The sequence below is a fragment of the Balaenoptera ricei genome, chromosome 11 (genome assembly GCF_028023285.1).
Source record: "Balaenoptera ricei isolate mBalRic1 chromosome 11, mBalRic1.hap2, whole genome shotgun sequence".
Taxonomy (NCBI): domain Eukaryota; kingdom Metazoa; phylum Chordata; class Mammalia; order Artiodactyla; family Balaenopteridae; genus Balaenoptera; species Balaenoptera ricei.
Genome location: NC_082649.1, coordinates 39,645,465 through 39,671,872, shown reverse-complemented (window position 1 = coordinate 39,671,872; position 26,408 = coordinate 39,645,465). Strand labels below are relative to the sequence as shown.

General features: G+C 44.8%; 2 protein-coding genes and 1 long non-coding RNA gene across 11 annotated transcripts in view; 2 read left to right on the top strand and 1 right to left on the bottom strand.

The window, feature by feature from the left end:
• The window catches only part of SCUBE3 (signal peptide, CUB domain and EGF like domain containing 3), a 37,245-nt gene extending 29,323 nt beyond the window's left edge, over nucleotides 1-7,922 (top strand). For 6 of the 8 annotated variants that reach the window (XM_059938865.1, XM_059938863.1, XM_059938868.1 and 3 more), the window contains 5 exons: nucleotides 391-552; nucleotides 990-1,187; nucleotides 1,646-1,798; nucleotides 1,921-2,000; nucleotides 3,825-7,922. In XM_059938865.1, coding sequence (XP_059794848.1) covers nucleotides 391-552; nucleotides 990-1,187; nucleotides 1,646-1,798; nucleotides 1,921-2,000; nucleotides 3,825-3,974 — 743 coding nt within the window. In that variant the 3' untranslated portion in view covers nucleotides 3,975-7,922. The remainder of the gene's footprint in view (nucleotides 1-390; nucleotides 553-989; nucleotides 1,188-1,645; nucleotides 1,799-1,920; nucleotides 2,001-3,824) is intronic. The other 2 variants (XM_059938862.1, XM_059938866.1) reach the window with 2 other exon arrangements.
• Nucleotides 7,923-9,180: 1,258 nt separating this feature from the next.
• LOC132374757 (uncharacterized) lies at nucleotides 9,181-13,785 on the bottom strand. Its single transcript, XR_009505750.1, has 2 exons — nucleotides 13,410-13,785; nucleotides 9,181-9,543 (listed from the first exon to the last, which is right to left on the bottom strand). It is a non-coding gene; the product is annotated as an uncharacterized LOC132374757 (long non-coding RNA).
• Nucleotides 13,786-13,847: 62 nt separating this feature from the next.
• ZNF76 (zinc finger protein 76) overlaps nucleotides 13,848-26,408 on the top strand; it is a 31,225-nt gene continuing 18,664 nt past the window's right edge. For both annotated transcript variants that reach the window (XM_059938872.1, XM_059938873.1), the window contains exon 1: nucleotides 13,848-13,955. The gene's annotated coding sequence lies outside the window, so the exon portion shown is untranslated. The remainder of the gene's footprint in view (nucleotides 13,956-26,408) is intronic.

Here is a 26,408-nt window from a genome sequence, read left to right as displayed (position 1 = left end):
CCAGCTGCATGACCAACCCCCCCATCCTACTCATAGGACCCGTCCTGACCCTCCTCCACCAGTCCCAAGGGTGGCAATTGGGGAATAAGTAACCGTTCTACTTACCCCTCTGCTTTGGAAAGCTGGTGTCACCTTCCCCTCTATACTACAAATGAGTTTCTGTACAGGTTTGCCACTGTGCTCAGTGCCTGAAAGAACAGGATTGGCGCTGTAGCCAACCACTCTGTCAAGTTCGTTTTCCCCTGAGCTTAAATTCTGGCCTGACTAGGGAAGGTTGGGACTCTAGAAGGAACTCTGGTGTCTTCATTCATTCTCTGCGATGAATGTGTCCTGCCCCAGAACTCCCGCTTGCCTGCCATCTTAACTCCTACCCTTCCCCCTTGCCTGCAGTCCAGTGCTCCCCTGGGCACTACTACAACACCAGCATCCATCGCTGTATCCGCTGTGCCATGGGCTCCTATCAGCCCGACTTCCGTCAGAACTTCTGCACCCGCTGTCCAGGAAACACAAGCACTGACTTTGATGGCTCCACCAGTGTGGCCCAGTGCAAGAGTATGTGTCAGGCCAGGCTGTGGAAAACGGGGTGGAGAGGCCTGGGAGCAGTGGGCATGGGAGGAAGCCGGAGGTGGGCAGGGAGTAAACCAACAGGGAGCAGGGCTGGGGAGTGGATGGGCAGGAAAGTCCCACCCTCCATCTCTCCCCAACCCACTCAACCTCAAGACTGGTTGCTGGGCTGGGCCCTGTAGCACCCTCTCCCTGGAGGGGAGGGAGGCAGGTAGTGGGGAGGCAGGGACAGGTAAAGTGAGATTAGAAGGTACTAAAAGGGCAGGAAGGAAGGGAGACCCAGAACTTGGAGAAGAGATGATGACTAAGAAGGAGGCTGCCTACATGTATCTGATTTCCACTTCAGAACTCTTCAATTTCCCCAACCTATTTCCCCACTGACTTCCCTTCTCTTTCTCGCTTTGTCCACCGGGGCTTGGCTACAGATCGCCAGTGTGGTGGGGAGCTGGGTGAGTTCACTGGCTATATCGAGTCTCCCAACTACCCAGGCAACTACCCAGCCGGCGTGGAGTGCGTCTGGAACATCAACCCCCCACCCAAGCGCAAGATTCTTATCGTGGTACCCGAGATCTTCCTGCCATCTGAGGACGAGTGTGGGGACGTCCTCGTCATGAGAAAGAACTGTGGGTGGCTGCAGAGTTGGGCCAGGGAAGGGCAGTCCAAACCTGGTTGGGAGGGAGAGAGAGAGAGAAAAAATTGGTGCTGGAAGAATTGGGGCAATGATGAGGGAGGCCTCGGAGCAAAGGAAAACAGCAATGAATGCTGCGTGTCCGGTGGAGAGCAGAGTTAAGAAAGCCAGCTTTGGGAGTAGAATTCCAATAGTCTTACATGTGTCACTTTCCTATTCTAGTATTTTTACTGTTCCATTCACTTAAATGTCAAATTTCTTACACTGTGTGACTGCCTGGATGTCGAAGAGGAATTGTGGAACAAGCCCAGGGCATTGAGAGAGAATATGTGTATGCTGGAGGGTAGGGGAGCTACATACATGAGGGAGGGCCTCTGTCAGCATGATTCCTCACTCTAGGAGGACTTGGAGAGCTTGCCCTGCTCTCTCCTGACCTGCTGCTTGCCTTCCCAGCCTCCCCATCCTCCATTACCACCTATGAGACCTGCCAGACCTACGAGCGCCCCATCGCCTTCACAGCCCGCTCCAGGAAGCTCTGGATCAACTTCAAGACAAGTGAGGCCAACAGCGCCCGTGGCTTCCAGATTCCCTATGTTACCTATGATGGTGAGCAAGGGCAGGAGAGCCAGGGAAGTGGGTGAGAAAGGGGAGGCTCATGGGTCTTGGAGGGAGCAAGGAAGCAGGAAGAGTTCCCACCCCTGAGCCCCTCTCCTTCGCTGACTTTGCAGAGGATTATGAGCAGCTGGTAGAAGACATTGTGCGAGATGGCCGGCTCTATGCATCTGAAAACCACCAGGAGATTTTAAAGGTGAGTGAATATGAGCAATAATGATGGCCAGTGTTTAATGAGCATGTAACAATGTGCAGGCAATATGCTAAGTGCTTACTTGAATATTCTCATTTGATTTACACAATAGCTCTATGAAGTAGGTACTTTCATCACTCCCACTTTACTGATGAGAAAACTGAGGCACAGAGAGTTAGAGAACTTGCCCAGTGGTAAAGCTGGGATTTGAGCCCAAGCGCATCTGACTGCAGTGTCACTCACACTATCTTACACTCTGGGTGAAGAGAAAGGGAGGATGAGGAAATGAAATGTCCTTGACCTCTTCCACCAAGAAATATATGGAAAATGTGGTTTAGAAAGATGCTTTTGCATAAGTCCCTGCCTTCCCTTAACTCCCTCCTCAGTTCCCACAGAAAAACAGCAGATCTAGTACAGCGTTTCTCAGAGTTAATTCGGTATAGACCTCTTTTAAAGGAAAAGGAATGTTTCCAACATTGAAGGACGGTCTGGATACCTAGGTCTGTGGATCCCAGTTTGAGAAAATCTTACTAAAGAAACTATAGTCCTAGTCACAGTATTATCCTTCATAAATTATCAATGCAAAAAAATGTTATCTTTATGATAAATAAAATAATTTTTGTATTATTATCAAAATGAGACACAATGACAAAAATCCAGAACTTGCAGACTGCAAAAAATATAATTTCAGCAATGCTTTTCAAAAATTTTTAGAGCATCTGAATCCTTATATCAAATGTGCTATGGAACTCCAATGCATAAAGTAGAGGCACCATTTTGATTAAAGTGGAGATGAGAGGCTGGAAGCTCCACCCCTTGTTTTAAAAATCTGCTGATGTAATGGAAAGAACACTAGCCTAGAAGCCAGAAGAGCTGAGTCCTAATGCACAGTGCTTGGCACCCAGTAGGCTCTCCACACATCATGTTGCTGTTTCAGACAGGGTGATCAGGGAAGGCCTCTGAGGAGAAGAGACCTGAATGAGGTAAAAGGCTACCCATTAGAAGATCAGGAGAGGAGCATTCCAAGCCCAGGAACATGGGAGCCATGTGGCATGTTCAAGAACCTTGAGGCCAGTGTAGCTCAGCAGAGTAAGGAAGAGTCAAGAGGGGGATAGAGGAGAGACAGCAGGGCACAGATCACATTCAGCCTATGGGCCATGAAAGGGATTCAGCCTTACTGAGTGATAAAAGAAACCAGACTCAAGAGGGAGGGGATATGGGGATATATGTGTACATATAGCTGATTCATTTTGTTGTACAGCAGAAACTAACACAACATTGTAAAGTAATTATACTCCAATAAAGATATAAAAGATACATTAAAAAAAAAAAGAAACCAGAGAAGTGTTTAGAAAAGAAGAAGGACGTGATCTAATTAAAAACCAAAAAAGTCATTCTGGCTGCTGCGGGGGAGAACAGTCTGTAGAAGGACAAGTGTAGGTAGAAGCATGGAGACCAGTTAGGAGGCCATTGCCAAGTGAGAGATGATGGTGGCTTGGACAGGGTGGTAGCTCTGGAGACAGTGAGAAGTGGTCTGACCCTGGATGTATTTTAAAGGTAGAATCAACAGGATTTGCTGTGGTTGTGAGCAAGAGAGAGGGGTCAAGGATGGCTCCAAGGACTGGGACTGAGCAATGGAAGGATGGAGCTGCCACTGACTGAGCTGTAGAATTCCAAAGGAGCAACAGATGGTGGGATGGGAATCCAGAGTTCACTTCTGGATATGCCTATTAGACATCAAGAGGGGCTGCTGCTGAGTGGAGGCTGGTGGTCCTCTCTCCCACCACTGACACTGATGCTGACATTGCTACCTGCCATCCTCTGCAGGACAAGAAGCTCATTAAGGCCTTCTTCGAGGTGCTGGCCCACCCCCAGAACTACTTCAAGTACACAGAGAAGCACAAGGAGATGCTGCCCAAATCCTTCATCAAGCTGCTCCGCTCCAAAGTTTCCAGCTTCCTGAGGCCCTACAAATAGTGCCGCTAGGCCCAAGACCCAGGTTTTGAAGCCCCCAGACTCTTTAGCCCTCAGAGCCGGCAGCCCCCACCCTCGGATGAGGGACTCTCTCCGATCTCTCTTTTTGGAGAAAAAAAAATCTCCATATAGACCAAGCACTCTCCCTTTCCGTTCCTCTAGCTTCCTTTCCTTGTCTCTTTCTGCCTCGCTCTTTTTCTTTACTCATTTCCTATACGCTCCCTGGAAAAGCCATTCAGTGCTGGCTCTATTCTCCCGAGGGGTGAAGGAATAGTATCCCGCTCCCCTCCCCAGCCACACTGCCCATTTTACCAGCTCACATCCCTGACCCTATCAGCTTGGAAGGGTGCTAGAGGCCCATGAAGGAAGTGGGTCTAGTGGGGAATGGGGAGGGGGAAGAGGGGCTTCTGCCGTTATAGGTTGTGCCTTGCTAGACAGGAGCCAAAATGTCCCCTGGCTGTGCCCCCCAGGAATATTCTAACAGCCCAGGGTTCTGCCAAAGAAGCCTTTGACTTACAGGCTTAATGCCAGCACTCGTCCTCTGGGACACGTGGTTTGAGCCCTGGAATGCCCACACAGCCAACTTTCCTGTCTACACAGCTCCTCTCCTTCTTCGCTCACATCTGCCTGGGGTCCAGTTCATGAGGGCTTACAAAAGGCCCACACCCCTGGCTAGTGGATACCAGCTGAATGAGGAAGAGCAGCAGGAATTACCATGTTGAATAGGCCGCTGCTGCTCCCCAAGAGAAAGACTTTATCTCTGCAGGACAGAAACCAGGTTTTAAAGCATCGGCAAAAAAAGAAAACGGAAAAAAAAAGAAAATGTGTCCTCTAAAGGACCAGACAGAACAATTGGAAGCCAGTCTCAAACACTAATCCCTTCTCTTACTTGTCTTCCCTGGCCCAGCCATTCCCTCACTCCCACCCGAGTGCTCCCTGGGGGAGCCCTACTCCCCTTGCTAAGGATTGTCCTTAAAGAAACATGGCTGCTGACCAAAAGCCAGCTTGGGCCTTGCCCTCAGAGTTGTCTTTCCCTTGTAGTCCCAGATGGCTTGTGGGCCCCACCAAAGAGGACCCCGCTCTGCAGCCAGCCCAGAGCCACCTACCTCTGGCCCCAGGCCGTGGGCAGCAAGAGGAATGTGTGCACTTGGCGAGCCTTCTGCCACCCTGTCCACATCTAAGAAGTGCAATCATTTTGAGTCTTTCTATGTTGACTAGAGGGAGGGGTTTTTGTTTTCTGGTTTTGTTTTTTGTTTTTGTTTCTTTTTCCTGTATTAGAACAACCCTATTTATAGCTGCCTAAGAGAGAAGAGTGTATGTTTGGAGTGGAAGAAAAAAGGTTTTGAATCTCATGAGCCTTGAGTGCTGGAGCATCTGATCTGTCTCTACTCCCCCAGCAGAGGCACCTGATATGTAGGATATGTAATTCTGGGGACTTGATGGAGCAGGAAGGAGAAGGACCTGTGTTTGCTAAACCAATCCCACCGTCCCTATGCCTCCATGAATTCAGCATGGACCTCAAGACTGTAGAGGCCGATGGAATTGGCTAGTGATTCTCCACCCCAAGTAGGGAAAACCTCCATCGTTTCCCTGCTTTCATCCAGTTTTCCCCTGATGTGCACATGGAAGAAGACCAGGACAAACCCCCTGGGGATAGGCCGACTCAGGGCCCTGAGGCCAGAGACAAGGCTGTGGGAGCCAAGAATAGGACAGTTATCCAGGCATGGAGTTGTTTGCCTGACGTTGGCCATTCTGCCTACCCCTGTTTGCCATTTCCTCTCGGAGCTGACTTCAAGCCTAGCTTCCTCAACTGCTGCTTTTCAAAAGGAAGAAGAATCAAGTCCATGCCCAAGTCCAGATCCTGCACATACTCCACCTTCAATCCACTGCTGCCTATAAAATTATTCTCCATTTGCTCCTTCTAGTTCCCCCAAAGCTGTAGCCCTATTCAATCAAAGGCTTACAGTTGACTCCTAGGGCTCACTTCTAATGACTCTCTCAGGCTATTGCTCCCCAAGGAGGCTCAACACTAAATAAAGGAGCCGGACACCCCCTCAATCAGTAGCATTCACCAACTGAAACAGCCTTAGGCAGTAGGTAACCAATGTCACAACTAGATCCCCTGACATCCATTAGCCAACACCATGGCCCTTGTGGGTAGAGTGTCTGGCTGCCTTTGTCTCTCTGGGTCAAAGAAGGCTCTGCTGTAGAGATACAAAATGGGAAATGGTCATTTAATAGAAGTATCCACACTTCCCAGGAGATGCCATGAAAACTGCTTTAATCTACTTTGACCATCCTCATTCTCCACCAGAAGCTAGGATAACTTTCTGATTCCTCTCTCTCTACCATTTTGCATCTCTCTCAGAAAGCCAAACAGTCAGAGTGCTTCCCGATTCATGCCTTCAGGGTCTGACTTCTTGCTCTCCATTCCTTCCCTGTCACCCTCATACACACACATAAACACACTTCCTCTAACCATTTATTCCATGGTTTCCAGGGCTTGCAAATTATTTCCACAGTATGGAAAGTAGAGACCACCAAGCTTCTTAACTAATGTTAAGACAGATCTTGGAGAGCAGGTGAAGACCTGCTAATGTCCACCAAGTTTAATTTAGGTCGTCCAAGTTGGGAGTTAAGAATCCAGGCAAAGCTGCTCCTAAACCTACAGAGGAAGCTGGCCCAGGGGCATCAAACTAAGGGTTAGTGGATTGAGGAGTCAACATTCAGGGACTCTTTAGGCCTTTACAGGTCAGACAGAAAAAGAGGTTTTTACCACTGTAGGGAAGTGGGAAGATGGTATAAATGGGAACCCTTCATGAACTAGCTAAGAGGCCTCTCTGCAGGATGAGGTATTCGTAGGGCCGCAGTACTGTGAGGCCTCATTTTTCTTAGTACAAAACCTGCCCTGATCTGAGTCTGGGAATGGGAAGCCATTCCTGCAAGGGCTGCAAGCGCCAAGTGATGCATATCAGAAAGGCACTTATGTCTTCAGCAACGTGGCAATCTCTTTTTACTTCTCTGCCTCTGTCTTTCTGTATTATTGGGCCAGGCCCATTCCCTAAACCTTAGAGAACAAAGTCAGGAGAAAACTGACCAGAGCCTGGACTTGAACTGCCCTGCCCCAGGCCTACAAATTCGCAGAGGCTGACATTGAGCAGTGACTGCTCTGACTCTGCCAGGATTGGATTAATTTGAGGTGGTGGAGGCTCAGATTTATTGCTGAAAGTTCAATAGTACCGTCCTGGTCTTTAGCCCTAATGAAAGTTTTCATATCCAAGAAGTTTTCTCCATATGCATGTTTGAGGTGACTCTGAAGATTAAGGGGCCATATCTCAAAATGTCAGAAAATATTATAGAGCATTCAGACTTCTGTATTTGCTGCTTAACCTCAATATAACAGGCTCAAACTAGAGGAAGGGAGACAAAGTGTAACTGACCACAAGCAGAAAATAATGTTAACCTGCTTGGCTTCTCTCTTAAGCACTGTAAGAGAAAAGTGGAAGCCAACAACACAAAGATACCTTTAAATTTGACTTGTCTCAAAGGTAGCACACTCTGTCCTTGGGCCATTACTTGGACTAGGAACCCTCTACAAAGGGAATAGAACCCCCAGTTCTGTTATCAGCTTATCTAGACAACACAGATTGTCACAGTTTGGACAAACCAAAAACTTTATTCTTCTGTGTGAGTTGAACTTAAGTTTCAGAGAATAACCATTACCATGTGGGAGGCTTTTTTTTTTTTTATGCAAAAGAAGTCTCAAAATATTGTATTTATATCTACCTTCCACTGCTGCCGATATAGTAAGCATCTCCTACACAACAATAAATGATGCAGTTCATAGAGTATTTTGCACTTGGGGGAAAAAATGTATCTGAACTTGTAAAAAGAAATGTTTGGATTTTGTATTGTCTTTTTTTATTATTATTATTAAAATACTAAATGAAACTTCTCAGCCTGGCATCTTTTCCTCTCTCAATGGCTTACCCTAGAGCTGGAAAAAAGCTTTGAGGAGACAAAGTGTCTTCTTGCTTCCAGATAGGACTTACCCCAATTTTTCATTTATCCATCTTATTCCTAATGATTTTAGAATTTGAAAAGGCTTGTCTATTTTAAAAAGCAGTATCAAGAATTATCCCGAGTGGGGGAAATTTGGGGTATTGTTGCTTATCATAGTACAGTCCCCAAAATCCAGCCAGGCCACAGGTGGTTAAGATACTTCCCTAATAAAGATGTCCCATCTCTAGCAAAGTACCAGCACTGAGATTCACCAACGTTGTTCTTTTTATGCAGTACATTCTTGGCCGCCAAACAGAATTCTGAAGTAGAGATCATTCAGCCACTACCACCATTACTATACAGGTCTTGGGAAAGCAACCTCTAACCCCTTATAAATGAACAGTATCCATTTCTAGGCTCAGAGATGATAGATAAAACTTAATTGTTGTAATTACATAATTTCCTGATGTGAAATTTTATTGGATTTAATAGCTACATGATATAGCCATTTAAGTGGAACAAGGAAAAATCTACCTGATCAAAAAATATGTTGGGTTGGCCTACCAGAATCCTTAACTTCCCCGTCAGCATCTATAAAGGAGACAGGTGCATTCTACTCCACAATTGCTGAGCTCCTGTTACATGCCAGGCATCGCGCATCAGGCCATCACAGCTTGATAACAATAGCCATGCTCAAGATCCGCACACCTCACGTAACACTGATTACAACTGACCTTTCTACATAGATTTCCCAGCAGGAGAGGGAATCCAGTCAACTTGGTGATTATGAGTATAAATTAATTCACTGGCATTCTATTTCATACATTAACTTCCTATGAGTTTGATTCAGTGTGACAAAATATGAACACCTTTGTGTGGACTGACAAAAATCACATTTCTAGAACTGCAAAGCTGAGGACCACATCCAGGACCATGGTGAGTGACTATACCAACTTGGGGCCATCTTCTCTGACTTCTCTCCTAACCCTCTTCTATTCCAAAAACACCAAATCTTCCTCCTTCTTTCTAGGACACTTGCAATTATGTCCCAGAATAACGTAGAGTGAGGGCCAGTGGAGTATGGGTCTGTCTATATCAAGCAGTCTTTAAAGTGAGGTACATGAAGACTTTCCAAGGAATTCTTCCTTAAGGTATGTGAAGACTTTCCAAGGGGGGTACCTGGCCAAGGAAATCAATCTGAGGAGAGTTTTTAAAGTTTTTTTAAAAATTCATTTATTTTATTTATTTATTTTTGGCTGCATTGGGTCTTCATTGCTGTGCACAGTCTTTCTCTAGTTGCGGAGAGCGGGGGCTACTCTTCGTGCGGTGCGCGGGCTTCTCATTGCGGTGGCTTCTCTCGTGGAGCACGGGCTCTAGGCGCGCAGGCTTCAGTAGTTGTGGCACATGGGCTCAGTTGTTGTGGCTCACGGGCTCTAGAGCGCAGGCTCAGTAGTTGTGGCGCAGGGGTTTAGTTGCTCCGCAGCATGTGGGATCTTCCCAGACCAGGGCTTGAACCCATGTCCCCTGCATTGGCAGGCGGATTCTTAACCACTGCACCACCAGGGAAGCCCTGAGGAGAGTTTTAAGGGAATACATTTCCAGATCCTCAACTTCCATAAGAATTCTTCCCTAAAACTCATCTGTTTTGAGAGCTAGCCAGCATATTCATGCACTCTCCATTCTACCTCCTCTTTCACCATAATCCTTGTCCTACATTACAAAAGAAAGGCATATCCCTCACCTACATTGAATCTTGATGCATGGCCTAGGGTGTAAAACCCTGGGGAGTAGAAGGAAGGGGTTGTTTTTTCCCTTCATAACAAAATACTCCCATTACAATCAATCTTCTTGTTTCATCTTATGTTTCCTATTTTCTACCTCCTGCTAGCAAAAAATGAAATCGTTAGCTGCTCAAACCATTATTTCCTAACAAAAAAACTTTCTTTTTTATTAAATACATAAGAAAAAGTTTTATCATGAAGTCTAAGAAAATTATTGGAGTTCTTTCTTTTTTTGTTACACAATTGTTATTTAGTTGTTCCCAAAAGCCAAACATAAGAGTTCAACACAAGCAGAAACCGGTATTTGCCAAGGGACTAACATGCCTTCTACCCTACTTTTCACTTAATAAATTAACTAAGGTATTCAGCTATACATTATATGGCATTATTCCAAATTATATAATGAGAAATAGTACCATCTTGTTTTTACAATTTTTATAATATTAATATTAGATCTATATAATTTTTATCATGACTGACTTTAGTAATCTATTTTATAAGCTACCGTTAATAATTTATTTCCCAGTGATTTTTATAATATTCTTGAAAGTGAATATTAACATATTTATTTATTATTATTTTTAAATAAATTTATTTTATTTATTTATTTTTGGCTGCGTTGGGTCTTCGTTGCTGCATGTGGGCTTTCTCTAGCTGCGGCGAGTGGGGGCTACTCTTCATTGCGGTGCACGGGCTTCTCATTGCAGTGGTTTCTCTTGTTGCCGAGCACAGGCTCTAGGCACGCAGGCTTAGTAGTTGTGGCGTGCGGGCTTAGTTGCTCTGTGGCATGTGGGATCTTCCCGGACCAGGACTTGAACCTGTATCCCCTGCACTGGCAAGCAGATTCTTAACCACTGCACCATCAGGGAAGTCCCTTAATGTACTTATTTAAATTGAAGAATAAAGTCAGACTTTTTCCTGACAGAAAGTAAGTCTGATGTGAAATGAAGACTGGCTTTGCTAATTCTACAAATGGCAGGTGTTTTCCGTATGGAAGAGAATGCATGTCAATATTTTAACAGAAAGATACTGAAAACATGTAATGATGAAAGAACTTTATCAAAAAAATTGTGTTGGCAAAGAAGTACGAAAATCAGTATCTGACTAACTAGGTGCCTCTGAGTGAAAAGGTGACAGATAATTAATAATTATTTTCATAAGACTGAAACTGACAATCAAATGACTAACAAATCCTTTTGCAAGATCAGTGGTTTCCAATTCTTTGCTTTTAATAAAGTAAAGGAGGACTCTATTTGATAGTACTTGATAACAGTATTTGGTAATAGGACACTTTGTGATTGTTGGCATGTAATTTAGAAGCAGTTCAAAGACTTGAGGGATATCATTTTAACAAATTTCTTCCTTTCCCAATTACTATGTGAACAACGTCTCTCAACGCTTACGTCTATAAAAATAAAAAACAGGTAGAGAATTGGTGTGGCACCTTATCTCCTTCCACCATTAGGTAATATTAGTCTGTGAATACCTGAACTAATTGAGGAGAAACACCATATTTCTCACTGAGATGCATTTTCAATAAAACTGTACTTTTTAGGTTTCACAAGTTATAAAGATGTGTAATATAGTGATGTAGCTTAATAAATCTGTACTAGTAATAACCGTAATGACAATTTGATTCATAAGAAATTTTTCAACAAAGCCTATGGTCACAAGCAATAAGCTTAAATATATACTCAATTTTGTTGCAAAGAAGGTGATAGTGATCAGTAAAAGACTTTAAAGCATACAAATATACTAATTAGGATAAAGTTCTATAGGGGCAGTGAATGGAATTAGGAACTCAATAAGAAAGGGAACCATATAAAATTTCTTGTGCATATATTTTTAAATGGATGTTGGCAGACATCAAATATTTAGGGTATTTGGAGTCCACTAGATACAATTTAAGAATGATGTAATGGTTTTAGTTTAAAACGTCAACATTTGCAGTAAGTCAGAAATTATATCCTCTACAAGTATTTAAATTTATGATGGAAAATTTAGGTATCAACTTAGAAATGAACAAGGGGGTACATAGTTCTTTAAAATTCTTATATGGAGTCCAGTTTTTAAAATGTCTGAAGACCACCAGCGTATACGGTATATTGTGGGGATGGGGTTCAAAGGCAGAACAGAAGTTACTAGAAATGATCTTCAATCCTCCACTCCAAAGTATCTTCCTCCCCAGTTCTCCTGAGTACCTGAAATTACCCATCATCAGAATCTTAATACTTCAAATTCAGACACTAGTTTCCCAGAGTTTTTGTTGTGTAATGGGAGAGGTGATTAGCCAATCAAATTAGGATCTGCAAGGAATGTGAGAAAGAACAGATGTATTTTTTATTATGGAAAAAGGTGGTGCGGGGGGGACAAACTAGGACAACCTGAGTTCTAGTCCCTGCTCTATGTCTAACCAGAAGTTTATGCTACAGGACAAACTACTATGTTCTCTCTTTGTATCTAGGTAAAATAACTTGTCAAACTTCCATAAAAAAGGAACGGAAAGAGGGCACCTTAAAGGTCAGGCTGTTTATTTCTATAGCAGGAGATGTAGAAAGGATTAATTATAATATACATGACCATAAGAATGGGCCATCGGAACTTCCCTGGCGGTCGAGTGCCTAAGACTCTGCGCTTCCACTGCAGGGGGCGCAGGTTCGATCTCTGGTCGGGGAACTAGGATCCCCCATGCCCTGCAGCGCGGCCAAAAAAAAAAAAGAGAAAAAGAATGGGCCATCAACTGTCACTTACTGCCCCCCCTAAACTGAGAACCTGATGAGAACTGGAGCCCCAGTCCCACCTCTGGAATTGTGCCAAAAGCAGTAAGACGCGGAACAGAGAATGTCTAAAATTGAAGTGGAGGCTTTGTGGTTAAGCTCTTTAGACAGGGGAGGAAAGAAACCACCAATGGCATCTCTAGCTACCATGGGCCCCAAACACAGTACTTTGTAAATGTTTCTAGTTTATTGGCATACTTCCTTTAAAATTTTTGTTAGTTAATTTTGGGGGGCGGGGAGGGGAGAGAGGAGACAAAAGAAAGGACTTAAAGTCTAAAAGGACAGAGAGGGAGAAAAGTTTCTCACCTCACTTCTCCAGTCACCCCAATTCCTCTCCTAAGAGGCAACGTTTACCATTTCCTCATCTAACTTCTCTATTTTTAATTTTTTACCAAAAGCTCACTCTCTTTTACTTTTCCCCTAGGTGTCTGAAAATTCCCCAAGCACAGCCCCTCCCTAGTGAGAGGGGGAAACAGTAAAAGGGCTTGGCTTTGTTCACCCCGAAAGGAGCCTACAAGGGGGAGCAGCTGGTTTTGAGGCTGCGGGTAGGGCTGGCGGAGGAATGAGAGAACCGAAGAGCACCCTCAGGGCGCCCTCCCTAAAGAGGCCAGTCCCTCACGGCTCCTCGACGTCGTCTTTTTCAATAAGGAGCTAGTAATACCTGCAATTGCTTCCTTCAGTGGGTGGCTCATAGATCGTAGGCAGTGCCAGCGGACTGCGCACAGTAAAGCGCCTCGGGATCGTAAGGCGCAGGAGGACGCCTGGGGGCTCTGAGCCGCGAGGAGAGGGTCAGTGGCCCCGGTGCGGAGAGTGGCAGCCGCGAGAACAGCCTCCCTCACAATCTGCCCCTCCGGTCCTCCCCGCCTCCAGAAGCGCACCTTCTCACCCGCAGGCGGCCGACGAGACTCGGGGCCTCGGGCTCCTCCCGCCTCCCGCCTCAGGTGGACCGAATCCCTCGGCAGGACAGGTGGCGACTCCTCATTGCTATAGAGACAACCCCGCTCGCGAGCCGCGCCCAGTCCCTGACCGGGGCGTAGTGACGTCATCACGCCCTCCCCGGGCGCTCGGCCTCGCGGGCGGCGCGTCACCCCGGTCGGGGGGCGGGGCGGGGCTCTCACCGGCACTGTTCAGAGCCTGGCTGCCCGGGCTCCAGCGGCCCGGGAACAGGGATAAGTAGGACGGCGGCCGCGGCGACTGGGGGTGCGGGGTGGAGCGTGCCCTGTATTTTCTGTACGGGTTCCGGGGCTCGGTAGAGGCGCGCCGAGGAGACAGGAAAGTGCGGCGGCCCTGGAACCTGGATATGGCGCGAGGCAAGCTGCGCGCGGGCGGGCGGGCTATGGCGCAGGCGGGTTGCGGGGCCGGCGCTGGTGGCGGGGCCCGTTGCATGGCGGTCTGTCGGCGGAGTCGCCCTCGGGGGCTGTCAGGTTGGTGGCTGCGGGAAGAGTGGGTCCACCGTGCCCAGGTGGGAGGCCGGGCGGGCGCAGGGCCCCGAGAAGGTCCCGAGCCCGGCGTGCCCCCCCTCCTTCGGCCCTAGCCCGGTGGCCGGGAGGCTGGACGGCGGCCTGACCCTCCCCCACCCCAGGTTCCGGCCCCCATCCCTGCCCCTCCGTTCCGTCCTGCGACTCCTCCCCCATGACTTCCAAACCCCACCCCGTGACTGCGCCCGCCTCCACCTCTGTGACCCCCCACACCCCATCCACTGACCCTAAGACCTCACCAGGTAATCCTCACCTCTTATTCGTTGACTCTGCCAACCCAGGAATTTCCCCAGCACTGCTCAGGACCCACCAACCTCAGCTCTAAACCAGTGACTCAGGACCCGAGATCCCTACATCCCCCAAAACGTCAGTGACCACTGGTCTGGTAACCCCCTCCACTTCTACCCTGTGTTACCCCACAATCTTGGTGACTCCCCCCAAACCTTTCCTGGTAACTCCTAAGCCTTACCTACTAAAATAGTTTCCCACCGAGTTATGTTCTACATAACCCTCAGTATCTGATAATCCTTTCTTTGCCCTGTAACTTCATGATCCTCATTCCATGTGCCCCCTTCATCCTAAAATCACCTCCACGGACATCCCTCTCTGCACTCCAGCCCCCCAGTGTTAATCAGCACATGACTTACAAGTGCCCTAGCACCGAGCTGGTGCCCAGAAAGATATAGAGATGAATATGAAGTAGATATAGTTGGAATCATCAGAGAATCTGGATTGAGTGTGTGGTCCCAGATTCAAGTCCTAGCTCTGCCACTGTGCTTTGGGAACCTGGAAGAAGTCTTTCCTCGCTCTGGACCTGTTTCTCATCTGTATTATGATAAGGTTGGGTTAAATGATCTCAGAGTTTCCTTCCAGCTGTGACGTTCTGCAATTCTCAGTCAAGATAATATTTGTTTGCAATCATTTTTGTACTCTGTACTCCTAACTAGAAGTTTACTGTTGTAATCTCAGCCCAGGGTCCACTTGCTTCTTGAACCTTATTCCCTCACTCCTGCGACCCCCCCTACACTCTTAATAATCCGTACCCATTTCCCTTGATCAGGCCTCATCAGTTAACATGTTTGCAAAGCAGGATAAGAGTGCTTCAGCTTGGGGTATTGATGTGATAAGAGATCTGGGTTCTAGTTTGACTCTGGCCTGTAAAGTATGGCACCTTAGGCACACCATTTAGCCTCAGTCTTCACTTCTACTAGGGTAGGATAATAGTAGTGCTTGAGATAATGCATTCAAAGCATTTGGTACCAGGCCTAGTCCATGGGAGCCCTTAAGTATAAGCCGAGAAGCTCTTATGGGTCTTACTCTGTCCTGGGTGCTAGGGAGTCAACAGATAATGAACACAGGGGCCACACTTTGCATTATCTTGGTACCCCCGAGCTCTTGGAATCACTGTCCTCTTGTCTCTGCTGTGGCCTCCTCACTTCTCTGGTTTTTTACCCTGCTATCTCCTTAATAATGATTGGCACTTACTGCTGAGCACCTACTGTGCGCCAAGCTTTGTATGTGTAAACTGTTTCCCCTCACAACCCCAATATATCTACCACTATTTCCCATATTTTGTTTGTTTTGGTTTGGTTTTAAACAAATGAAGAACCTGAAACTCACACAGATGAGTAGTAGAGCTGGGATTTGAACCCACAGTCTTCAAAACTCATTGGATCCATTGCTTCTCTTGCCCCTAAACCTACCTAGTTTTCCAGGTCACTCTCAGCCCCTTGTTCCTTATTTTCTAATAATTTCTAAGCCCAACACCAACACTTTCCCCATCACTTCCAAGGTTTCTCTTAACCTTTGCCCCATGGCTTGGTGACTTCCTTAACCCATTGTTCATGACTTTTGACCCCACGTGTCCTGAGACCCCTGCACCTTAATACCTCTCTTTATCCTTTGTCCAACTATCCTCTCACCGTATGAGTCCTTGGAGCTCCCACTTACCCTAAGGTGTCTCCCACCTCACTGGCACTCTATCCCAAATCCTCTCATCCTGTTAAATCCTTTACCCCCAGGAATTCATATACATAAGAGATTGGAAATCTTTTATGAGTGTTCCAGCTGCTTCCCTTCTACCATCCTCAGCCACATCCTGTTACTCAAAACCTTCATCTAAATTAGCCCTTCATCTAGTGAGTGCTTCACCCAGCTTCAGTGAAATGAGCCCCTTCCATCCCAATGTGAGCCCATCCTTCAAAATCTATACACCCTCCCATGCTAAGATCCCTCCTCTTCATACCCTTTTCAATATCTTGTGAGATCCTGCCTCTTAGATTCCTGGATCTCATGGCATCTTTCTCATTTTCATCAGTGATCTTTTCAAACCAGAATCATCTTTTACCTTATCCCCCTTCCTGTGCCCTATCCCTTCTCACAGTGCCTTTTTCCTGCCCTACTCTTATTTTTCTCCCTCACCTCACCTCATCCTCACCTGCATCCTCACCTCACCAATCTTGGTAGCATTGATTATGGTGTAAACCTTTCTCCCATCCCAGCTCTGCCCCTTCTTCCACTCTCCCTGCCACTCTCTCCTTCACACACGGCTTGGCCAGCCACACTTCACTGGTTTGTCCAGAGAACTACACTTTTCTCTGGGAACCTCTGATAATAGATCACCAAGATCACAGTCCTTTAGGTAGCAAGAAGAGAGATCTTGGAAATCCTTCTGAATAAATGTAGCCATGTCTTCTTGACACACTCCCACTCTTCTATCCTGTTTATGAAGCTGCTTGCTGTATATGCCCTCAGGGTAGAATGCTTTGAGTGTCAGCACCCGAGTTAGCCCCATTGTTTTCCAAGCCCTGGGAGGACTTTCCAGTCCCCTCCCACCAGAGGACTGGATGGTGAGTAGCAAAAGGTGACATTAAAGATCCACTTCTAAAAGTCTATTCTGTGGGTCACCAAATTCCCAAATTTGGGAATTATTGGGAATTCCCAAATTCCCAATAATACACTTATTGACTGTATAGCAATAAACTCAGCAGAGGGCAGATTTAGAGTTAAGGAAGGCATAAATCTTGGGGTCTGCAAATTTTGTGGGTTGATTTTTTTAAAAGGAGCTTTCGCCTTAGATTTGTTTAATCTCTCTTAGGCTACAGAACATATTCTGCCTTGGATCTTAGTTATTTGGGTACTCTTCTCACCCAACACCCACCCTCCACCCCCACTGTGATTTCCTTGAGAACAAAAGCTGGGTTTTCTTTATCTTCTGTTATCTTAATCCTGTCCCGCATATTTAGCAGGTAGTCAGTGAATACTTACTGGATTGAATGAACTCATTCAGAAATTCTGCATCAGGTACAAACAAGTGAAAACAGCTAGTGTCTACATCTACTTTGTAGCTACAACAACCCTTCTCCCCAAATCCCTCCAAACGTAATAATGGGCAAGTCCCTTGATTTAAACGTTCTGGAATTCAGACACTTTCTTTTTTAGTCATTGCTTGGGTGGGGGACTGGGTGTAAGTGCTTCTTTTTACTGTGTTTCTGGTTAGACTAGAGAGATTGATTGACATAGTGGCTAGAATACAGTGGTAACAAGGCCAGGGTCTGTCATATATAGACCAGTTCTCAAGAAAACAGCTAGATGAAATATTTAGCGGAGGTTGCAGAGACAATCAGAAGAGAAGAAATCAAATTGGCAAAATGTTGGTAATTGTTGAAGTTGGGTAATGGGTTCGTGGAGTTCATTATACTATTCCTTCTACCTTTATGTATGTTTGAAATCCATAATAAAAAATAGGAGAAAAAAGAAGAGGACAGCTAGGTGAACAAGTGCAAATTTAGCACTGTTCCTTGCAAAATATCTCAAAACAAACGAGCTGCTGTTACCGAGTCAGTACTATTATCTTGGTTAAATAGTATATTTAGTCCCAACCTATTTTTGACCTCTTCTGTTTGTGAGATATCATGATGCTAAATTCAAAAATCAGCACACTGCAGAAATGTATCATCCTGGCAACAAGCACCTGTGGCCTTGGTCCTGCCCTGCTTCCCAGCCCAGGTGTGGTTTCTTGTGTTAAAGGGCTGGGCTGGGCCTGAGAAGAGGGAGAGACAGTGGGGGAAGTGAGGGAGAGATCAGAGCTCAACTAGGGTCTTCCCCTTCTGGCCTAAACCCTCCAGATTACTGGGAGATTCTAAAAGTATGGAGGTTCATTCATTGATTCACTCATTCACTCATTCATTCATTCCACTAATGTTTGGTGAATAGCTGCTGGAGGCCAGGTACTTTTCTCATACCTGGAGATAGAGCAGTGAATAAAATAAAGTTCCAGGACTTAAGGAGCTCGCCTGTTGGGATGAGGCAGAAACATACCATAAACAAGTAAAATATATATTGGGAAAATTAAACAGAGAAAGAAGATAAAGAGTACCAGGAGCCAGGGTATTAAATTTTAAGTAGGGTGGTCAAGGAAGGTATTATTGAAAAGGTAACATTTGGGCAAAGACCCGAAGGAAGTTAAGAGGTGAGCCAAGCATTTATCTGAGGGAATTATATTCCAGTCAGAGGGAACAGCAAGTGCAAAAGCCTTGAGGCAGGAGTATGCCTCGTATATTCAAGAAACATGAGGACACCAGTCAGTATGGCTGCAGTAGGGTGGAGAGGAGAAACATAGCAAGAGATGTGGAGGTGGGAGTGGATTGGTGGTAGATCATATTAGGCCTTATAGGCCCCTGGATTTTTTGTGAATTGTGGGTGAGATGGGAGCCATTGGAGGGTCCTAGGCACCCAAGTGACATGATCTGACATAAAGGATCATTGTGGCTGCTATGTTGAGAATGAGTTGTAGGTGGCAAGAGTGGAAGGAAGGAAACTGATTAGGAAACTACTGCAATAGTCCAGGCAAGACAAGTTGGTAGTTTGTACCCAAAGTAAAGCAGTGCAAGAGTGAGAAGTGGTTGGATTCTGGATATGTTTTGAAAGAGGAGCCAACGGGATTTGCAGATGGATTGGAAGTGGCATATAAAAGAAATAGAGAAGTTGAGGATGGCTCCCTCATTTTTGGCCTGAGCAATTTAAGGATGGAGTTCCCATTTACTGAAATGGGGGAGCCTGGAAGAAGGATACATTATAGGAAGGGGAGATAAGGAATTCACTTTTGAATATGTCAAGTTTGAGATGTTTTTGGATGTGAAGATGTTAAATAAGCAGCTGGATATACAAGTCTGTTAGACTTGTTAGTCAATTTCTGCCCTCCTGGGAACTGAAAGAACACTATTACTGGGCAAGAGACAAAGGAGTATGGTGGGAAGAACACTGGCGGCTCAGGTGTGAGACCTGGCTCTGCCACCAGGTAGCTCTGTGATCCTTTCGGACTCCTCTGGCAGCTCTGGCCTCTGTTTCTTCATCTGCAAAATGACAGCTTTAGACTAGAAATGAGTTGTCTTCTCAGCTCCTCCTGTGTGAGAGTCGATGAAGTAGTGCATAGAGCAAGGGAGGTAATATAACTGTACGTATATCTGAGAGCATGTTGGAAACTGCTGAGCCCTACACAGCGTAGTGGCATTGGTGGTAAGAGGCCTCCCTTACTTTGCTAAAGCAAAACCCAGTGAGTGCCTGCCATGTTCTGGGCACTGGACACAGAGGATCCGATGACAGAGAGATGCATCCGTGCCCTCGTGGAACACTACAGACGAGCCGCCTGGTGTAGCTTCACTGCTGAGTATAGAGGGAGTGGGCTGGAGTCTGATGGTCTGGTGCGGTGTTGGCCAGGGAAAGCTTGTTCTTGACCTGGGTCTGGGAGAAAACTACGTGGATGTCGGAGATGAGGCAAGATGGTAATCCAAGTGAGGAAAAAGTGGGCGTCCTAGCTAGGGCTGTAGGAAGAGCTGGGGTGGTGGGACTCAGCTCCTTCACTCTTTTTTTTGATATTTATTTGGTTGTGCCGAGTCTTAGTTGCGGCTTGTGGGTTCCTTAATTGTGGCATGTGAACTCTTAGTTGCAGCATACATGAGGGACCTAGTTCCCTGACCAGGGGTCGAACCCAGGCCACCTGCATTGGGAGTGTGGAGTCTTAACCACTGCTCCACCATGGAAGTCCCCCACCCTCCTTCATTCTTTCACTCAGCATTTACTCCTCTGCCGGGAACTCCTCTTAGGGAGCTTATAGTTCTGTAGCAGAGGAAGGGTTTCTTTCTTTTTTTCGGCCGCACTACGAGGCAGGTGGGATCTTAGTTCCCCGACCAGAGATTGAACCTGCACCCCCTGCATTAGAAGCACAGAGTCTTAGCCACTGGACCGCCAGGGAAGTCCCTAGATGAAGGGTTTCAAATCTGGTCTCAATTAGATCTAATTCACAATAAGTAGGGTTGATTTAGGATTCAAATTTGAGCTAAAGAGTTCAGTTAGTTATGTGACCTAGTAGTATTATTCATTTAGTATCTGTGGGCACATTCTTTGTTTGGTGCTGATTAAGCTGAAATGCATGCTCTCCAGGAACTTAAATTATAATCAGTTTAACAGAAAGTAGGATGTGTGATTTTCACCCCAAAAAAGTTGAGTTTAAGGAAAAAAAATACCTGGCAGAGTAATCCCTTCACTGCATCTGGAAGCACAGACGTCTAATCCTTGTGTCATTTAGATGTTGATGCTTATATTTTAAGGAGAGTCTCTGACCAGCTAAACAAGAATACAAGATATAGGGAATTCCCTGGCGGTCCAGTGGTTAGGACTGCGCACTTCCACTGTAGGGGGCACAGGTTCAATCCCTGGTCGGGGAACTAAGATCCCACATCCTGTATGCCGTGCAGCGTGGCCAAAAATAAATAAATAAATAAAATTTAAAAATACGAGATATAGCCCATCTTAATGATCCGGTCACTCACAAAATTAGAGTGGATATGTAACTAGCATCTTTCACTTAACAGAATGGGAAAATTTTGTTCTGGTGAGTAAAAAAAAAAAAAACAAAAAACCGAAAGAACAACTGAGCTACAAATCCAAGTGCAGCTGAAGCCATTATCTTTTTTTTAAATAAATTTATTTTTATTTATTATTTTTGGCTGTGTTGGGTCTTCGTTGCTACGCACGGGGTTTCTCTAGTTGTGGCGAGCTGGGGCTACTCTTCGTTGCGGTGCGTGGGCTTCTCATTGCAGTGGTTTCTCTTGTTGCGGAGCATGGGCTCTAGGCGCGTGGGCTTCAGTAGTTGTGGCTCACGGGCTTCAGTAGTTGTGGCTCACAGGCTCTAGAGCACAGGCTCAGTAGTTGTGGCGCATGGGCTTAGTTGCTCCGTGGCATGCGGGATCTTCCCGGACCAGGGCTCGAACCTGTGTCCCCTGCATTGGCAGGCGGATTCTTAACCACTGCGCCACCAAGGAAGTCCGGAAGCCATTATCTTTAACTGGTGGCCTTAAGCTACTGACAAAACATCAGATGCCTCTTGCCCTGGCAGCTATCAATCAAGGTATAGAAATGTGAGTGTCCGTGTGAGGGTCTCACAAATCCTGTCTCTGTTTTGCTGCTCGAAGTGCAGGGCCTACTTGGGCTCCTCACTTATAGTTCAGAAAGATCTGGGATGTTTCAAAGCTTCAGTGTATTAGACTGACACCAGCTGGAAGTCGGAGCGCTTCTTCTACTGCCTCCCGGTTAACGCTTGCCTTCCGTAATGGTTCATCTCAGAGAAGTGCAGATGTAACTTGTTAGCCTGGTACTGTATAACTTTTCATTTGTTGGAAGTCCCTGCTGCTTTGGGATAGCTGATAAAGCATGAGACCCATGCAGTTAAGATAAGCTCAAGGAACTGGGAGCTCCTTGAAATTGTGGAACTGACCCAAGGCTTAGATGTAGAGGGTGTGGCAGGGGTACCTAAGACCAGAGTTCTCTCTGTCTGAGAAGATCATCCTTTCAATCTAGGAGGTACTGTCCCAAAGCCACAGAAGCAGTGAGGGAGAAAAGCAGCCCCTGCTCATCTGCCACTTCAGCCAGACCCACCCTCTTGACCCGCCTGGGGACATACCAGGCTGGGGAGCCAGTATGTCCTCAGGTCCTGTGTAGATTTGCTGTTGCTTCATGCTCAGCTTGATCAGGTTTCCATCTGATACTTGAGAATGGCATCCATGAATTGGAAAGCTGAGTTTTCAGATGTGGTTTTGCTACAAACCAGTACATCATGGAATCTATCCTGCCAGCCCTGGAGTAGCCATGCCTTGTTAGGGGAGAATCATAGATATTCCTCTAGCCAACACAAGGAGTGCAAAGCTTGCTTTTAGACTTTCTTCTTTTATTCTTATATTTTTATTTATTTATTTTACATAGGTAACACATTCACAGGGCTTAAAATTTTTTTTGTAAGTGAAAGATATGCAGTGAAAAGTCACCCTTCCATCGCTGTGCCCGTCACTCAGTTTTCCTTCCACTGGCAACCTTGGTTAGTAATTGCTTCACTGTCTTTCCATAGATTTTTTTATGGCAGTGGCAGCATACAAAAGGCACTGTTTTGTACCTTGAAATTTTTATTCAATATATTTTGGAGATCTTTCCATGTCAGTATGTAAGGAACATCCTCATTTATTTATGTCTACATAATAAGGAAGTTCTATATTGATAGACATTTATGCTGTTTGGAATTTTTTTGCTATTATTACATGCAGGGATGCCATGAATAACCTTGGACGTGTGCCATTTTTCATACATGTACGTCTACCTGTAGACTAGACATGAAGTTGCTGGGTCAGATGGTGTGTACATTTGTAATTTTGATTGATAACTGCCAAATTGCCCAACATAGAGCTTATACCAATGATACTCCCACCAACAATGTAAGACTGTGCCTGTTTCCCCACAGCCTCAGGGACATTGCTTTTTTTCTTTTTTTTTTGGCTGCAGCATGGCATGAGGGATCCTAGTTCCCCGACCAGCAATCAAACCCGCGCCCCCTGCAGTGGAAGTGCGGCGTCTTAACCACTGGACAGCCAGGGAAGTCACACAGGGACATTGCTTTGAGTTAAGAATATACAGACTACCTTCAACATAGGATACTGAATCATGGGGCCCCACTGTGACACTCTATTCCACAAGACACACAAAGCACCACACAGCCCAGTTGAAAGAATACCACAATTAAAAAAATATATTTTGGGCTTCCCTGGTGGCGCAGTGGTTGAGAGTCTGCCTGCCAATGCAGGGGACACGGGTTCGAGCCCTGGTCTGGGAAGATCCCACATCCCGCGGAGCAACTGGGCCCGTGAGCCGTAATTACTGAGCCTGCGCGTCTGGAGCCTGTGCTCCGCAACAAGAGAGGCCGCGATAGTGAGAGGCCCGCGCACCGCGATGAAGAGTGGCCCCCGCTTGCCACAACTAGAGAAAGCCCTCGCACAGAAACGAAGACCCAACACAGCCATAAAAAAATATATATATATTTTAAAGAGTAACTGGACCTCTGGTGGTTATAAGAGAAGAAAGGAAGAAAAAATCCTAGAGGAAGAAGTTCCCTACCTCAGTACTTAAATTAGCATAAATTAGAGGAAGAATAGGTATCTGTCTTTGCAGAACCAAGGAGGGATGAGATGCCAGTAGTATCAATCATAGGAAGGCTGTGGGGAGAGTAAAGGAAAACTCCTAGAGGGTGGAGCTGGGCAACCAAGCAGACGGGTTTAGTGTCCACTGTAGAGCTGCCTCTCAGCTCAATGCTGGTTGGTATCTTTTCATTTCAGCGACTTTTTTTTTTTTTTTTAAAGATTATACCCCCTCCTTTTAGCACTACTGTTAATTTCATTTTGGCCTCTTCTGCCCTCTTCTCATTTGGAGTTTAGGTTTCTGCGAGTTGGAGCTGGATGTGTGTTCAGCCTCATCTTTTTTCACTTAGCGTTGATTTGTTAACCCTCTTCCACTAATCCAGATGGTCTTGGTGGTTCTTGTCTGAAACGTTTAAACAAGCATCCTGTGCAAGTAGCTCTTGTTTTCTGTCCATTCTTTTCGTGGGATGAATTATGAAGATGAGATGATTAGATCTCAGATCCGGAACCTTTCCTGGTGGGGTTAAGCATTGACAGATTGTTCTCTGGAGAACCTGGAGCCCCTGTAGTGCCATTAGCAATGCACGCTTGCGCCTGCCTCTCCTGGCCTTGCCAACACTGATGGTTCAATTTGTTTTTTTTTTGTAATTAATAGACTGTTTCTTAGAGCAGTTTTAGGTTTGCAGAAAAACTGAACAGAAAGTACAGAGAGTTCCCATATACTCCCTTCTTCCCCAACCCCCCGCCCCCAGTTCCCAGTTTCCCCTGTTAACATCTTACAATGGTGTAGTATATGTACTACAATTGATAAACCAATGTTGAGGCATTATTATTAATTAAAGTCCATAGTTTGCAATTATGGTTCACTCTTTGTGTTGTACATTCTATGGGTTTTGATAAATGTATATATAATGTCAGTTATCCACCATTATAGATTTATGCAGAATAGTTTCACTGCTCTAAAAATGACCGGTGCTCCACCTGTTCATCCCTCTTCCCCTCACCCCACACCCTTGGCAACCACTGATCTTTCCACTGTCTCTATAGTTTTTCCTTTTCCAGAACGTCATATAGTTGGAATGATACTGTATGTAACCTTTTCAGATTGGCTTCTTTGATTTAGCAAAATGCATTTTAAGGTTCCTCCATGTCTTTTCATGACTTAATAGCTCTTTTTATTGCTGAGTAATATTCCATAGTATGAATGTACCACAATTTGTTTATTGAAAGACATCTTGATTGCTTCCAGTTTTGGGCAATTATGAATAAAGCTGCTGTAAACATCCATGTGCAAGTTTTTCTGCAGACATAAGTTTTCAACTCATTTGGGTAAATACCTAAGAATAGGATTTCTGGATCTTATGGTAAGAATATGTTTAGCTTTGTAAGAAACTGCCTAACTGTCTTGCAGAATACCATTTTGCTGTGCCATTTTGCATTCCCACCAGCATTTGGTGTTGTCAGTGTTTTGAATTTTGGCTCCTGTAATAGGTGTGTAGTGATATCTCATTGTCTGTTGGATGTGAACACTTTTACTTTGATTTTTGGTAATTTGATAAGTATAATATCCTCATGATTATTCTTTCTTATTCTTTAATTACTAATTAAACTTTTTTTTTTAATATTAGTGTTTTTTGCTTACGTGAATTCATATTGTAGCCTTATTTGTCCAGTGGGAATTTGATAATGTTCTTGGAGGTTTGTGAGTGTCTGCATGTGGTTTTTTTTTCCACCTAGTTTTTTTTTATTGTGGTAAAATATACAGAACATAAAATTTGCCATCTTAACCATTTTTAAGTGTACGGTTCAATTACATGTGTTTTTTTTTTTAATTTCTATTGGAGTATAGTTGATTTACAATATTGTGTTAGTTTCTGCTGTACAGCAAAGTGAATCAGTTATACATATACATATATCCACTCTTTTTTAGATTCTTTTCCCATATAGGTCATTACAGAGTATTGAGTAGAGTTCCCTGTGCTATATAGTAGGTCCTTATTAGTTATCTATCAGTTATATGTGTTTTTAATATCATGTGTTATGTTTTATTTCTTTAGTATTTTCCCCTAATGTCGAGGGTTTTTTTAAGCCAACTCTTCCTTTTGACTTGATTTTCTTATGCTTCAAAAGTCCAAAACTCCCTTCTTATCCTGGTTGAGATCTGGATATTGTTCCATTTTGATGAACTGGTAATATAAATTTAACCTTTTTGTCCCAGGGTGATGTTTTAAATAACATGACGTGTCTAAATAACCGCGATGACCCAGTTCCTCCTGATGCTGATGGAATGTTTCATTTTCAAATAGCCCTTCTCAAGCCAGCAGTGATCCCAAGCTGAATTCCAGAAACAATTGAGATGTAACCTCATCATATCTGTATTAATTTGCTTGTTGATGTAAAGTGATATCCTTAGGGTAACCCTTCCAAATTGCCTTTATTCTGCACTTTTCTTTTCATGGACTAAAGGTGGGTTTGAAACTCCCCCATGATTGCTCTGTTGAATGTTTACAAACTAAGGTGTTAAAATTCACTTAAACATTTGGCCGAAAATTAGATTTTTAAGTTATCTGTTTTAGTTTAAATGAATGCCGGTCTGCAGTAAAGGAGTATGCATTTTCATTGCCCTTTTGGAATTGAAAATAATCCACTTTGCCTAAATACTCCCTTTTCTGTGACTAATTCAAACCTATAAAATTGTAGTAGCCAAATAGGAACCATACTAAAAAGTGCTTTGGGCTTTTAACATCATTGTGCCTTTTGGAAAGAGATGTTTAGCTGATGTTTTAAATATGTTTCTGTTATTAATTTCCTGTTTTCTCTTTAGTGTTTGGAAACCCACAGAACCAAGCCTGTTTCACTAAGCTTTTTGTGTGTGCATTGAAGTCTTCTTCTATAATCACAAATACTGAATCATTTTACTACAGCTCTTCCAAATCCGGTT